The 15,841-nt window shown below is 43.8% G+C and overlaps 2 protein-coding genes across 8 annotated transcripts in view; one reads left to right on the top strand and one right to left on the bottom strand.

The window, feature by feature from the left end:
* LOC125766914 (uncharacterized) overlaps positions 1-15,841 on the top strand; it is a 393,268-nt gene that overhangs the window by 70,420 nt on the left and 307,007 nt on the right. For both annotated transcript variants that reach the window (XR_007418706.1, XM_049433014.1), the window contains exon 2: positions 265-386. Coding sequence is in view for 1 of the 2 variants with exons in the window: in XM_049433014.1 (XP_049288971.1) it covers positions 265-386 (122 nt within the window). In the remaining variant the exon portion in view is untranslated. The remainder of the gene's footprint in view (positions 1-264; positions 387-15,841) is intronic.
* The window catches only part of LOC125766579 (irregular chiasm C-roughest protein-like), a 76,620-nt gene that overhangs the window by 15,937 nt on the left and 44,842 nt on the right, over positions 1-15,841 (bottom strand). The window lies entirely within an intron of this gene.

The raw sequence follows: 15,841 nt of genomic DNA, 5'->3' as shown, positions 1-15,841 counted from the left end.
AAGAGAAGGATGAAATCAGACCAACAAAAAAAAAAAGACACAAAAACTGGTCACTTTGAAAGAAAGGCAAATCGATGGCCAGCGTGAGGGAAAATAAAACTCGCTTTACATCCCAAAAGCCCAAATGACGCATCCGTTCGTATACGTTCGATTTTTATCACTTCAGCTCCCTGTTGACTACTCATCATTGTCTTCCCTTATTTTCGCTTCATCTTTTTTATAACCCCTTTTTTGTACTTTTTCTCTCTCCCCTTCTCTTTCTAGTGCTGTTTCGCTTCCCCTTATGCAGTTGGATTTGGTTCCAAAGCTTCAAACGTGCGGTAGAGAAATCCGAAGCGCCAGAGATTTCTGATGGGAATCTCGTTCATGCACTGATGGAAAATAAGGTAAGGCGTGCGAGGAGCCGGGGAAAAAGCGGGTGTGTAGACCGTAAGGTGGGCTGATGTTAATGCTGCTGTTTGCTGCTGCAGGTGGCCACTTATCTGATGCTGGAGCAACAAATCAATTCGCATCGAACGCACGACCGGCATCGGCAAACGAAAATGTACGGTTGAGTTGTCTTTTATTTATTTTTTTCTCTCTCTCCCTCTCCTCCGGCTCCCTCCCCTCCCCAAGTCCTCGCGTCATTGCCGTCCTGAGCCCTCCCCCCCCCCCCGATACGTTGGGCTTCCTGTGTAGAGTTTCACCTCCAACAGGGTGGGGATTTATTTAATCTCCAATCTGTCGTGGTTTGGGCTCGAACGGGCTCGGTGATCCAACCCTGCCTAGGATCACGTTCCCTTGGTGTGGTAAGCCGTACACGGAAAAGCGGCATCTCTCTCTCTCTCTCTCTGTCTTTCTTTTTCTCTTGTCGCGCGCACACAAACAGGGAAAAACGAGGATGGGAGGGGGGGGGGGGGAGAAGCATTTTGAGGCGGGATGGGAAACAACCGAACACACTATTGAAGCAATCATTAGGGCGTGAAATCAATTCGGAATATGTTTGCCTGATGGAAATTGAGCTGAATTCAGTTGATCGTTGATCCCCGGGGCCGCGTATATGCTACGAGATCGTACCCGGTTTTGCCGGTTTGCTGCTGTCATGTCCTGGCGTGTGCAACTGCTACCGACAACAATGATGGCTGTTTTCTCCTTCCGCTCACCTCTTCTCGCACACACACACACCCTTGTGTGGCGTGGAAAAGCTTGAATGTTTCAAGTGCGGCCTACTACTACTGCCTGCGTCTGTCAGAACGAACAAAATTGCGGTTTCCAGCAGTGCGTATGTGTGTGTGCTCGCGCAACACGCGCATTCATTCGCATCATCGATTCGAGTCTAGGATACTAGCAAAAAAAAAAAGAAAAAAGAAAAACCTCATCCGTCCGGCGGATTGTATTCCTTTCGATGTGTCGATAATCTATGTGCGAGGATCTGTTTTTACTTCTCCACCATTGTCGCCGGTTCTGTGCGGGGATGTGTAGTATCTATTTTCGTTACAAATACGACAGTGATGTTACTTATCTAGTTTCCTGTTTGAAGTTTTTGAAGTGATTTTTTTTTCTCAGTAATTTTATTAGTTCTCTTAAATATGTAAGTTTTCCATCATTTGCGAAAAGAAATACTTGTTTTCTTTGCTATAATTTACACCTTAAAATACTAAAAGCAACAAGAAAACATACGCCAAGTAAAAAAAGCTAGTTTTCATCACACTAAACTGCAAAAAGTTAAGCTCTAAAAATGGTGGGACCGGTTTTAAATCATATATTATGATAATGGTTTTATAATTATTTTTTTTACAAATTTCTTTTCAGTTTATCTTTTTTGTGAAAAGATTTCAGCATACCTTTTTCACGAGAATTTTTAAAAATATTATTTAAACTTTTTTTTGTTGCAAGAATAAAAATGGTGGGACCGGTGTAAAATCAAATATCATGATAATGAGTTTATAATTATTTTTTTCTACAAATTTCTTTTAAGTTTATCTATTTTGTGAAGGGATTTTAGCATACTTTTTTCACGAGAATTTTTAAAAATATTATTTAAACTTTTTTTTTGGAAAATCAAAATGGTGGGACAAAAATTGAATCATATATTATGATAATGATTTTATAATTATTTATTTTTCAAGTTTTTTTAATTTTTTTATGAAGGAATTTTGGCATACTTTAGCATCCTTTTTTCACGAAAATGTTTAAAAATTTTATTTAAACTTTTTTTTTGGGAGAATTACTTTCCTAAATCTAAGAGCACGATTGTTTAGCACTATAAAAAAATTTAAAGTAAGCTCTATTCTTCAACCATAAAACTGCTATAAGCCTGTTTGTCGGTTTATACCGAACAATGATTTCCAGCCTCAATCGGCATCTCATCGGGACCGGGTTCGTTAACATAAATTAATAACAATCACGCTGGGACGTATTGCTAATAACGTTCGTGCCGTGACCATAGCGAGCAGCGACCCCCAAAAGTGGGTCCTTTTAACGGTTGCAACACATAAACGTCAGTGGCATGTCTGACTTCGACTCCGTACGCTCTTATCACTACAGATCCCTGTGAAACAAGTGTAACAGTGGCAATGCAAATGCGGCACCAGGTCGGCAAATCAAATATCAAAAAGGTCCTGTAAGCACATATACAAATACTCAAAGATTTAATGCTAGTAAGCGGAAGGAGGAGTAAAACAAAAAAGCACCTAGGAAGGGAGTCGCTCGCCTATCGTTTGCTGTAATCTCGGACAAACCATTCGGTTGGCGCAGGATGTTTGGATGGGTAGGGTATCGGACTCGGTACAATAACAAAAAAAAACTTGTTCAAGCATAGTCGACAATCATAATAAATTGTCATCTTGTTGTGTGCTGGGACGGGACGGGACTGTTACTGGCAGATAGTTTCGCTTCACGCCCTCCTCTTTCGGAATTGTATTAGTTCCGGTAATATTTTTTTCTGCTTTACATTAAACCCTGGAATGGAACCTACAGCAGCACACCTTTCTACCACTGAAACCATAAATCTAAACCCCGTCCTAGCCCGAAAAAAAACCTAATCATTCTTACCCATACAGGCACGTAATTGGCTACACTCGCCCACGCTGTTTCCTGGGGCTGGATTGGTCGATTTTAGATGGTGGAAAATCAGAAAATCCTAATCGACAAATACAACACTGCTTCATCTAGCTACGGTCAATATGATCAACATATCGGGCATCGGAAACGAAGAAGTATTCGGACTGTATTCCGGTGCTGGATACAATGCAAATAGTACGCGTACGCCAACATACCAGCAAAAACCATATTAGCCGGTGGATTATGAAATGTTAGTCTTTTGGTAAATTTAAATTGAATCCCATTATTTGATGCCATTTGCTGTGGGATTATCCCCACAGCTCGGTACAGCTTAAGCACAATGTAATGCAATTAACGTTTTGAGATGATTTATTTTATAGCTACACCGGGAGGCGACGCTATAAACACGTTACCAATTTAACCCCCCCTGAAAGTTATGCAATGCGTTGTACAAAAAATGACTTTTTTGTCAAAAACATGACATAACTTCATCTAATACCGATAATTGTCACTAAATCGATATTGTGAAGTAAGACTTTTGATGTTTTTTCTTCTTCTTCTTCTTCCTCTTCACTGTATCGGGTATGCCGGTTACAGCCAAATTTCCCGGCATCAGAGGGTCATCAGAGCACGCGCGTCCCATTCATTGCGTGCAGTTGCAATCGGTCGGTGGCTTAATTTCGTGCAACGGGCGGTATAAATTGGACGGTTTCGGAGGTTATTTCAATTATGTGACCCAGACGATGGATGGATCACCATTATTTATGTCGCTTTCGTAATGATTTGCTTTTTTTCTGCTTCTTTCGTTACAACTTGTCGGTTAGCCGTTTCATTTGAGCGGGGTGGTCCTTCTGCGCGTCAATGAGTCAATGAAGTTGACGCTGAAGTAGGGTTTTTAATGGAATAAGTCGTAGAGTTTAGAAAGTGGGACAATTTTTCCATACAAGTTGATTTGTTTAATTGTTTGGTTGGATATTAAAATTGCTTTACTAAGTTTACTCATATTATAGCAAGTTTGGATGACTTCCACGCTTATTATTTGCTTAAAAAAATACTTCAGTTTAAAATACTGTCATCCTCTTCATCCTCATAAGCATCAAAATCACCGTCACTCATGTGTAGCAAATTGCAAAATATTTCGCTAAATTAACACTAACTGACAAAACACAAAAAAGGGGGTAAAAAAGCAACATTATAGCAGCAGAGTAGCAGTCCCCCGGGGGGAGGTTTTAAATATTTTTGTTTTGCAGTATAATAAAAGAACGGCACTGTGGCACAGTTACGCCACTGCAGAGCTTATTTTCAGCAAGCTACTTAATGTGTAAATATGTTTCATATAATGAAGGTAATGATTTACTGCATCAAAATGGAAGGAGCAAAAAAAAAAAGGAGCTTTACTTTATTACTGTTTCAAACTTGGTTATTCAATTGTTTAATATTGTTTCAAACAATTCGCATAATGCGGAGCTCAACTATTGTAACATAATACAAGCTACAATTTATTTCAGATTGCTTATTTTTAATTGTGCCCAAAACGTGAAAAGAAGCCTTTTAAATATTAGCTTAAACGATGTGTTAACGATGTTTGTATGGTGGTGGCGTTCCTCGGTCGTTGTAAAAAGGACTCTCTAAAGTTGCTCTACACATACAGCAAAAAAAAAAACACAACTACTCGATTGAGTAGAAGCCTGGAAAGTGCAGTAATCGTCCCTTTCGAAAAATTACACTCCAAAAAAAAGAAAACAGAAAATTGGAATATCTGAAGCGGCCCTCCATATATCGGATGGCTAAATGTGAGAGTTGCGATTAAATTAAAGACAAACACTCTCACATTCACCGTTGGATAGTTTGTGTTGTGGGCCGCTGCAACCGGTTCTGCGGACACAAAAAAAAAAACACGGGGAGGACAAAACTCATCATCACCACTAGCGCACGCAGTACGGTCGTCGCGCGCACCATTGCGTTTTTAATGTGGCTGCCACCGAGTGTGGTGGGCCACCGTCTTCCTTAAACGCCTCTGGGAGATGGAAGGAAGCTGCGAAACCAAAAAAAAAAAAATGTATGTGTGTATGGTACAAGTGTAGAGAGTTGAAGAAGCAAAAAAAAAACGAGACCCACTCCGCTACACAAACACGCATACAAACGTGGAACCCACTGCTACGGGATGATTGCCTTTCGATTTGTTGTACGATGTACCGTGGTCCAGGACCATATAGCAGGGCGTCCGGTCGTGGAGCTTTTTTTTTTGTTGCTGTTGCGGACTGGTAGGTCCATCAATCGGCAGCACGAACATTGGGGACCGTACGGCTTCCTTACGGGTGCCATTTCTAGAAAGAGTCGTCGGTTGTTACGATGATGATGATGATGATGACGACGAACGAACGATAATAACAAGACCCGCAGCACCGTGCGCCTGGCGTGCTGCGGTGGTTTGAAGATCAAGCTCCAGGTCAGCTCGATGGGGCAAAGCAAAATAGCAAACACCAACCGACCAACAACAGAAAAAAAGAAGAAGATGAGTGGAAAGCTATAATAATAAGATAAAATAATACGACCAACGGTTTGGCGAACGAAACGAAACCCGGGCGGAGAAAAGAAATTAGCCTCGCGGCAATTTAATGCATATCCTCCTAGGAGCACATCAACACGAAACCCAGCATCCCATCAGCAGCAGCAGCCAAAATGAGGGAGGCTTTTTTTGGCGGTGGTGGAAACGAATATCTGCTGTGACAACTTCGTTTTTCGTTAATCACAAAGATGAGTTTTTAAATGGTTTAATTCGTCATGAAAGATGGGACTAGCGTTTTTGTTGGTGTTGTAGATGATGTCCATTTCGATAGGGGTGGAACGGAAATCGCTAGCAGAATACGTTTATTATGCTCTATTGTCGTAGGAAAGCTAATCATTACAGGGGTTTGTTTTTTGCATTACGATACCGTGATGTATGGCATTTGATAGCGTGCATCGTCGCTCATAAATGTTTGTAAATTTGTTTCTTGATTGGACTTTGAAAGCAGCTTGTATTCGCAGAGGGGTTTTCATTTGATATGACAAAATAAAATGGTTTTTATAGCAAATGTTGCAGATAATAAGACAAGAAAAGGTAGATTAGTTATTTAAAGCATTGATCAATGTTTCATATATCAATACTTCCTATTGAATTTGTGTTTTAATCAAATTAATAGCAGATTATAGCAAAATAAAATTTTATAGCAAAGAGGTTTTTTTTGCATTACGATGCCAAGATGTATGGAATTTGATAGCGCGCATCGTCGCTCATAAATGTTTGTAAATTTGTTTCTTGATTGAAATTTGAAAGCAGCTTGTATTTGCAGGAGTTTTTTATTTGATAAGACAAAATAAAATGGTATTTATAGCAAATGTTGCAGATTATAAAACAAGAAAGGGTAGATTAGTTATTTAAAGCATTGATCAATGTTTCATATATCAATACTTCCTATTGAATTTGTGTTTTAATTAAATTTATAGCAGATTATAGCAAAATAAAATTTTATAGCAAACGTTCAGGAGCTGATCTCAAACAAGAAAAAGGATGAAAAATAAATAAATAACCGAAATCTTAAAATTAAGTTCTTTTAGACGAGGAAATAAACAATATCCCAAGGTATTCCAGAAACGAATGCTCAGTTATCAACATATCAAAAACCTCACAGTTTTATACATCCTAGTCAAGTTTTTTTTTATCAAACCCTGCAAAATTGGAGTAAGAATACATTGGAGTTCAATGTGAAGAGGTCTAGCGTTTCTACTTTGGTTATAAATAGAATAAATGTGGTCAGCATGGTTGGAAGAAATTAGAGTGACCTCAGAATATCCCATTCGCGATGTTCTCTCCACGAAAACCGCAATATCCCGTATACCAGTGTTCCGAAGCTTCTTGAACATGAAGCCCAAGGAAAAAATCACCCTGGATGACGTCTGTGCGAACAGCGCAGTTGCAGTGACGATGATACATCGGGTTCACCCCAAGGAGGAACTGGACATTATAGTGGCGGAACGGTGCGGGGTTCAGAGAATCAACAAAATTAAAGAAGAAAAATATGAGTTGCAGACACACGCAATAAAGAAGGCAAGGCAAGATAAGAAAAAAAAGTAACAACGAAACCAACCAACTGACAGGATCCCATTCCCTGAGGTCTCATAACATAACCTCGTCTTTCGGCGTTCCGTGCAGCCGTTGGGGTTCTTGATTCACCCCGTGAATTCTCCCTCCCCTCCTCTCCCGGTGCTGCTCTTGATTTTTATGATCATTTTGTCCCGATCGCATTCGGGTTCCCTTCCCTTCCTTAAGGTCCCGAGTGCCCCATTTCAAACCGCAGCATCCCGCGCATCCGCATCCACTTCAACCATCACTTTTAATTCTTGTCTTCTTCTTGCTGCTTGCCACTGGTTTCCGCCAGGCTCACTAATTTCTACCTTCTGCGAGTTGGCAAGAGCAGAGATTGGAAAGGGGTGGAAGCACTACCACACTCCCCAGTTCCAGTTCCCCGCAGCGGTAAGCTTTCCTGCTTTATGATTATTAGGCCTTTTGCTCTGGTAACCTCCCAATGCTGACCGCAAACCGTTGAAGCGTTTGCTGCTTCCTGTGCCCTCTCGCTTTATCGACTCGCGCACAAATGGGAGGTGTACCGCAGGTTTTGTGTTTTTTCCTTTCTTTCTCGTCGAAACCGGGCGTGCGTATGATCAAAATCCAGTCGAACAGGTCTTGCGCGTGGCCACGACGCGTCGGGTCGCCCTTTTTCCCAATGCGGTCGGCTTGCCCGCCGGTGCTTCCCTCACATCGCTGAGGGGCAAACAAGAGTGCAACGAGTCAATCGCGTCCATCACAGGCGTCCATCATCAGCATCTTCATCTTTGGTCCCCCTGTACCAAAAGGGCCTAGGGATGCATCACCACCAACTTCTTCACGGGCTCTGAGGAGGGGCGGGACCTTCTTTACATACCGTCTCAGCCCCCGATCTTCCCTTCGTTTTTTTGTTGTTAAACTTCTTCCTTCAACCTTCTCTTCACACACAAATCCTTCATTTATGTTTTACTGCTTCCTTCGATCGCTTTTCGATCGTTTTGCTGCAAACCCCGGGGCCCCCGGGTGTGTGTAAGGGTTTGCCTTCCTTGATTTCTTCCCTTTCTGACTGTGCGCCCTTGCTTCGCGCCCTTCCACATCCCGTTTTACATCCCTATCACCGCAATCACCAAGATTGCCGCATCAGATTGCCCTCACCGTGCGGACTGTGAGAACTTCTGGCAGGTGGTAAAAGTCTTACGTTGTTAAGACTGTGTCGTGTGTGTGTTTCTTTTTCTTTTTCCCAGTTTTTCGTTACTCTGTTATTGTAATTCGTCTTTTTCCACTTCTTTCGTCATCTCCGCTAACCGCTTATTGTGCCTTTTGCTGTAATCGGAATCTGTTGCTTTTATGTCTTTGCTCTGAATTGTTTTTTTTTTTATTTCGTTGGTTCCTCTCTGTCAGAGTTTTCATGATCACGCAAAGGGACAGGTCAGCATGCATGTTTTCATGGTCCGGTTTTTTTTTGGTGCCGCTGGAAGCGGTGCCGGCGGAGGTTGTCGGTGGAGGGGAACAACAAAAAAAAAACAACCTCCCGACTACAATTTGAAATAATGTGGTCCACGGTGTCCGTGGCGGATGAATCAATATGCCTGAATGTTGTCGATGCCTAGCAAAACCCCGGGCTCTAGGTTCGTTTCGGTTCTAAGCAATTAGTTGCAGTGTTGCCACAGCCACATGGGAGAGGAACGGAGGGAATTTGATTCGAAATAAAGTTGTCGAATAGATCAAGATGATTCTTCCGTTTTTGGGGTGTTTTTTTTTGTTGGGCTATTGAGGTTTTTTTTTTGAAATGCCCTTTCTTCGGGTTGAAGGGTCGTTAAAGGGACGCAGAGAGATGAGCGAGATTCAAGATCTCAGCGAGGATGGTGGGAATCGGTTTTTGTTTTTTTTTTTTTTTGTTGAGAGTTTGAAGAGTTCGGGCACTTGACGTGCAGCAGGTTTAGTGATATGGTTTTGCAGGATTTTTCCTGAACTCATGGGAAACATGAGACAATCTGATCTAAATTAAATCGAACCCTTCACGAGCAGGTAGATAGCAGGTAGAGGAAGAGGAGGAGAAAAAAATAAACTAAAGAAAAACACTTGATACAACCTAACCAGACACCTAACCTCAAAAAACTCGCCCGTTCACCGGGAAAGTGTCATTAGCTTTTGAGTGGGTACTACATCAACGATGTATGACAGTATGTTAACCGGCCCCGGTGTAGCAGTGTGGTTTAAACACACATGTACCGTACGACGAGACGTAATGTAAAGCATAATCTTATAAATATATTGCAAAAAAAATAAAAATAAAAACCACAAAGAAGCCATTCCGGTGCACAGTTTCGCGAATGCAGCGTGAGTCGCACATTGTGAGCGCACCTGGGCATTCGGACCACTAGGAGCAGAACGAAACCCAAACCCCCCCGTCCCCCCTCCCGGTACAGGAAGCGTGGTTAATGCTGGAAGGTAACGGCTGGAAGAGGAAGAGAGGGAGAGACAACAACACAAAAAAAATACACCGAGCTTGAAATCAGGTTGAAGGGAAAATTAAAATAACCTGCATCCTGTTGATTACATGTTGCCAGCCACGATAATGGTCTTTTCTTTCGCTTCCCAATGTCAGTTCACGGTAAAGGAAGCGGCGCAGTGTCTTATCTGCGAACGCCCGTCCACCGTCCGGCCGTATGCGTTACCCTGCGGCGGTACTTCCATGCTTTTTTTTTTGCTTTGCCGTTGCCTTCATGCCCGGGAACCGGTCCAGGTAACCAAGCGAGAGCGGTTTCTTGCGTTGGTTTGAAAAAAAAAAAACACACCTACCCCCCTTTCTCCCACCACCACGATCATTACCACTCCATCCGGGATGCTGGACCGACAATTGCCGATAGGTCGCTGCATCTTTCGAACCGGGGCGAAACCGTTTCACCGACTGCAGTTCGGTCCCGTGTGGCTCTTTTTTTTTGCCCATCAATTGTCATAATTTCACATCTCCTTCCGATCGGTGCCGAAGATATGGGAAAGGATCCACTGTTGGGGTCGGAGGTGGGACGGACGGGGGGGAACTGTTCCTCGGGGCGAAACAACAGGAACCTGTTTTTGTTGTTGTTTGTAATGCGCTTGTTGTGTGATTACGGTTCAGGTGCCAGGATGATGACCAATCCACCCGTTTTGGAGCGGTGTTACCAACGATGAGGCCAGATGGTCGCGATAGTTACAAGTTATCCTGCCGCCACTAATCCCACCGCTGAGTGAGTGTGTCTACGTAGATGTCCAAGAAGTATCTTGAATATCTGGAGTTTTTATTTCTTTTATTCTTGAAGTCCTGGACGTGTCACGCTGATAGAAGTTTCTGGATGCATTATCCACAAACTTGGAAGTTTGGTATTGATTTAAAGCACGAGTACTTCAATATCCATAGCTTCAGCTTTGTTTTTGAGGAGTATACGTCACTGTTTAAAACTAAAGTAAGATTAACTACCCAACATTGGGATGGAATAGACGAAAAACTCTCCACTCACCAGAAAGTAAGCAAAACTCAAAATACTCAAGGGACACACTTTCGGAGATTGCATCAGTTCTGGTGCTTTTTTTTGTAGAAATAGCGTGCGCGAAACGAAAGAAACTGAACAACCAAACGGGTGAACGTCTATTATGTCTAAGACAACCCACGTCCATGGATTACCGTTTTCTGTGTTGAGATTGAGATTTTTTTTCGTTGTTGTTGCCCTCCTTGGCGAATATACGTTTGAAGGGTATCAGCGTCAGTGAAGATGCATGTTGTCAAACTTGCACTTACACTTATCTTGCCCATCGAAGTGACTGTTCGACTGCCCTTTGTAGTGAGGTGCAACCATCGCTACCATTTGGTACGGTGAAGACATTCTCGACGACCCGCAACTTGTGGACGAGGTTCGCTCTATCTGTCTAGCATCGGTTTTGGCAAAGAGGACGATGGTTCATCAACGTGTCGATTTGCTTCGGTGATAAATCTTACCAACGGCCAACAAAAAAAGCAAGGGTGGTTGCGCTATTTAGCCGACACTGTTGAGGATTTGCCACCCGAAGAACGGCGTGTGTCCTTTTATCCATACCAGTAGCCAAGCACGGCGAGTGTCCTACTATTCCCGACTGTCCGTGGATGATAGCCAACCTTCTTAGGCGATGTCTGCCCGGGCGGCATCTTCAATATTGCTGCGAAGACGAAAAGAACCACACACACAGAGAGACAGAGATTGTGATGCAAACTATGTAACGCTCCTGGGGAGAGTTGGGGAGGTGTTTTTTTTTGTTGTTGTTGGAGGAGCTCCCAAGCGATTCTGGTAGCCCGGTGTGGTACAGAATGTAGTAGCAGTAAAAGTAAATATACGCTACGATGATGTTGTAGCCGTTGCTCCTGCTTGCCTTGGTGGTGACGTGCCCCGGGGGCGACAATAAATATTTTCATGCTTCATGATCATTGGTTCGTTGCGCTCTTCTGGTGCTAGTGCCTTTTTGCTTCCCTTCGTACAGTGTCGCCCGCCGTAAGTGTTATTATCACCCAGGCCAGGGATGGCACTTTTGCGCCGTTGTTGTTACGATTCCATGTTTGCAGGCACACAATGGCGCACACGATGTACAAACGGGTGAGAAGTGCCTGGATTTTTCTTTGCCGTTAGATGCCGTTTCTATCGTGATTCGCGTTACAAAGCGAAACCCTAGACCTGATGCGGTATGAATGATTTTATTTTGGGTAAAGCATAAGACGCAAACAGAAGCACAGTGGCAAATAATAGTGGCAAAAATACCAAACCAACAATAGTAAAAATGGTAGCGAACTGCAACACCGAACCCAGCAAAACAAAGGGTATAGGAAGGGGTTATGTTTCTGTGCAGTCTCATTTCACCGCCATCACATCATTATTACAAGCCAATTTCATCTCGATTGTCCCGCCCGCCCTATTGGCGAAGATGCTCTGTTCGTCAGCACGGTTCTGAACCCCCCCCCCGGTACCGCAAAACCGCATCATATCTCTCGTGAGAGATGCAGCCTTTTTTGCAATTTTATTCCCCTCTGCGGTACTACCATCGTTAAACCGGTACGGCTTCCTGTCCTTGTGGCAACGGTCCGCGCGGTGTATTATCACTCGCCAGCGGTTCCTGTAATACCCCGGGAACGGTGATGGGTTACAGCTGCTACGGAACATGCGATTGGACCGGTTCAGGTCCGTGGTCACATTAAGCATTCATTACCCTCCGGAATGCGCTTCAGATCCGGTGATGAACCACTTGAAGCTAGTGGTTACAGTTAGATAAGGGACTTTGTTGAGTGAACCAGAGATCAACCATGTCTAAGGTTTCTCAGGATTCCTTCTATCCGGAGTTCGGAGAAATATTTTCCAATATAAATTCTTACCAGATATTCGCCGATATTGCTGTATCTTGGGTACAAGATTTTCCACCTTAAAGTCAACGCTTTATTTCATCAGGAACTTCACTTCCCTCAGTCTCCAAAAATGTCCGGTGACGTACCTAGAAATAAAGAATAGAAATTAACCCGCAATTAGACATCAGCATTTTCTTGCGTCATGCGTACATTCTTCAGCGTCTTAAGTGGCGACGCTGTGCAAATAACGCACCAGCGCCAATGTGTCCTTCCCAGTTCGACGCAACCAACTCATTAGCTAGCCACTCGTACACGTACCGTTTAACCCATTAACGGTAGGGTGCTTTAGAATAGACGGACAATAGACGGCGAAACGGCTCCGGATATTGCAGACGTCCATAGTTTCACCCAGACACCCCTGATTACCAATTGGCACTTATAGACAACAACGAAAAAAAGAGTTCGTTTTGGAAAGCCACCGAAATGAAAAAAAAACGATTCCGAAAGGTGAGTGCTACACTAGCGGGAGACAATTTGTATAATTTCCCACCGAATGAGGGGCCGATGAGTTCAAGTGACGAGGGCCGCGAATGGCGCAACCACTCCAACATTTGACTGTCCACAGCCACATCAAGGCAGGCTGTGGAATTGGTTTCGATTTGATTCGGGTTTTGGTTGCTTCTTTACGCTGATGTCTGCCCCGTCCACCCCGTCCACAACCCGGAGTCCCTCGGTCTTAATGATCAGCTTCCGCGAGCTCTGGTCAGGTGCGCGTGGCACCGAGAAACGATATGTTGGCGCTCGCTCAATCAGCTCACTTCAGCGAGCAGGCCCGCGCTTGTCTTCGCGTACGCTTTGTGCCTTCGGTTCGCATCAAGTACGGACACATTCCCGTCAAGTGTGTTTCGTTTCTGCGCCCCTGTTTGCCGTTAGGACTTACTTTACTGGTCTGGAGAATGTTTTGGTTTCAAATACTTTACCTCGGTGTTCTTAAGATAAAGAGAAATGTTTCTACTTCCTTTATAAATGCAGGAGTGTTTTAAACTGATAAAAATGTTTCTCTCGTGACTGATGGCATTGGAATTGAAGTAAAAGTATGGAAAAAAAGAAACGTCTTTCAATGTCTAAAAGCATCGGAAACCTTTTTGTAAAACAATAGTTGGTCTTCCGGGTTCCTCAACGTGAAGCAAATGTTTCTCAAAACTGTACCTGAACGGTTGATTGGTGTATGCATTTTTTTGAGGTTAAAAAATATGTGAGCAATGATGTGTAAACGTACATGGCGAATGTTGGAAATGTCAGCGTGTGGTGAAAATATAATTTACTGGCCTGCATCCCACAAAAATGAGGACGAGGTGTGCGTGAAGGAAAGGTGAAGATATATAAAACAAGGCGAAAGGGAGAAAGAGAAGGTACAATTGATTACGGGTGTCCGGTATGTACTGTTTTCTTTCTTCGTTGCTTCTTTACCTTTTTGCGTGAGGGATAAAGGGACAACGCAGCGAAGGCGATCGAGGAACGGTGTTTTGCTGCGAGTTGCAACAGTATTATTACTGCGGACCGTCCGGTTTTCTTCGTTCGCGCAAAACTATTAATTATGATAATCGATTTCCACTAGCCGTGAAAGCGGCCACTGACGAAACCGGACGCACGAGACCAGGCTTAGATGCTAGGTGCGCTTTATTTCTCTCTCTCACAGGGACAGTGTCCTTCAATGTCCTGAACATATTATACACCGGTATCGATATACGGTAAGTACCTGTGAGGTTTTCGATGTATTACCAAAACTGGTGACCTTTGAGCTGTGGTGCGTTAAGCCATCGCTCAGTTCTATGGTGCGGTAGATCGATTTTTATTTTGTAACCAAAAAAACACGAGTTGTCTACTCCGGTAACAGTGGACGATAAGCTTACTCCTAACCACTCTTTCTTTTCGGGCGTTTTGTGGATGAGTACGGCAATACATCCCAGTTTTATGACTCTGCTCATTAGCAGACCCCATGAGCCATTCCGGTAGGCTAGCTATCTTTGGGCGATGGTCATAGAATTGCGTACTTGCAAAGAAGAACCAAGAACAAACAACATATCACCAAAGAGCAAAAAAAAAAAAACTAACGCCAAAAGGCGTTAAGATAACCCAGATGGTTGGACTGCAGTTGGCTACTATTCGCCCGTCATGTGGAGTCGAACTCTTGCAAGTTACTGAGCACATCAATAAGCAAGACTTTGGAGGTTTGGAGCGCATTTCTCCAGAGTTAATTTTTGGATACACCAGTCCAAAGGCTCAATGACACCACGGGCGGTACGGTCCTTGAGACGGTGTAGGTATCCACGGGACGACTCCTCCAGACTTTCTCAAACTCCCCTCTTGTTGCAAACGACGAACGACCGCTCGTCACGGACTTTCTTTGCCGAGGGTTTGCTTGCGAAGAAACTATTAAGAATCCAGATAATGAGCGAGCTCCGCGCACCCGGGGGTATGCAAGACTGCGGCACTGGCGAGAGACTTTGCAGATATTGCAGTGAGGTTTTTGGGGACCAAACTCCACTGTCCTATCGTACCAATCGCCCAACGGTAGTATAGTAGCCAGGTCGTAGTTTATTTTATTTTGTCACCCTGTGTTATTCTTGGCGTGGGGCGTTTTTTTTTCTTACTTCTTCTCGGGGTGCTTGGTGAAACTGCTTCACAAAACTGTCCGACTGGGAATGTTGGTTCCTTCGAAAAATCCTCCCGAAAGCAGTTACAACCAGCACGCAGTAATCAACCGTGAGGACGAAGAAGGGTACGAGGTGTGTTCCATTAGTATCTCTGTGTGTGTGTGTGTGTGTAGTCACACGTGTCCACACAGCGACACGTTCTCAAAACACTTGATTACACACTCACACAAACGGACAACGGTCCCGCGTCTCCAGAGCGTCCTAGAGACCTTGCTCCAAATAATAATAATAAAGAAAAAGAAGTCGAACCATGCCCTTTTTTTGTTGTTGCTTAGAGGCGAATGACTCCAAGTTCTCCCGCGTGTCGTATCCCTAATGATGTCGCATCGTCGACGTTGTCGTCGTCGTTGTCGATGTCGATGTCTTTCTCGTAACTTCTGCTTGCTCCACATGCTAGCCCATCTCCCCGCCCACCCCCAAAAAAAACCCGATCACACCGCTTACTACCTTTGCCCATGCACACGTACAACCGTATGTGATATTTGTTGTTGTGTCATTGTGTCGGGGGGGGGGGAGGGTTTGTTTTCTTGGCCGTGGCCGTCGTTATTTGCGGGGGTTGTAAATTTTAACGACGTTTATTTGGGCCGCTGCGCTGCGGTTTCTTATTAGAAGACACGGCAAGAAGATACACTTTCTTCTGCTTGGTTGTGC

Source organism: Anopheles funestus, chromosome X (genome assembly GCF_943734845.2).
Source record: "Anopheles funestus chromosome X, idAnoFuneDA-416_04, whole genome shotgun sequence".
Lineage (NCBI taxonomy): Eukaryota > Metazoa > Arthropoda > Insecta > Diptera > Culicidae > Anopheles > Anopheles funestus.
This window is presented reverse-complemented; position numbering and strand designations above follow the sequence as displayed.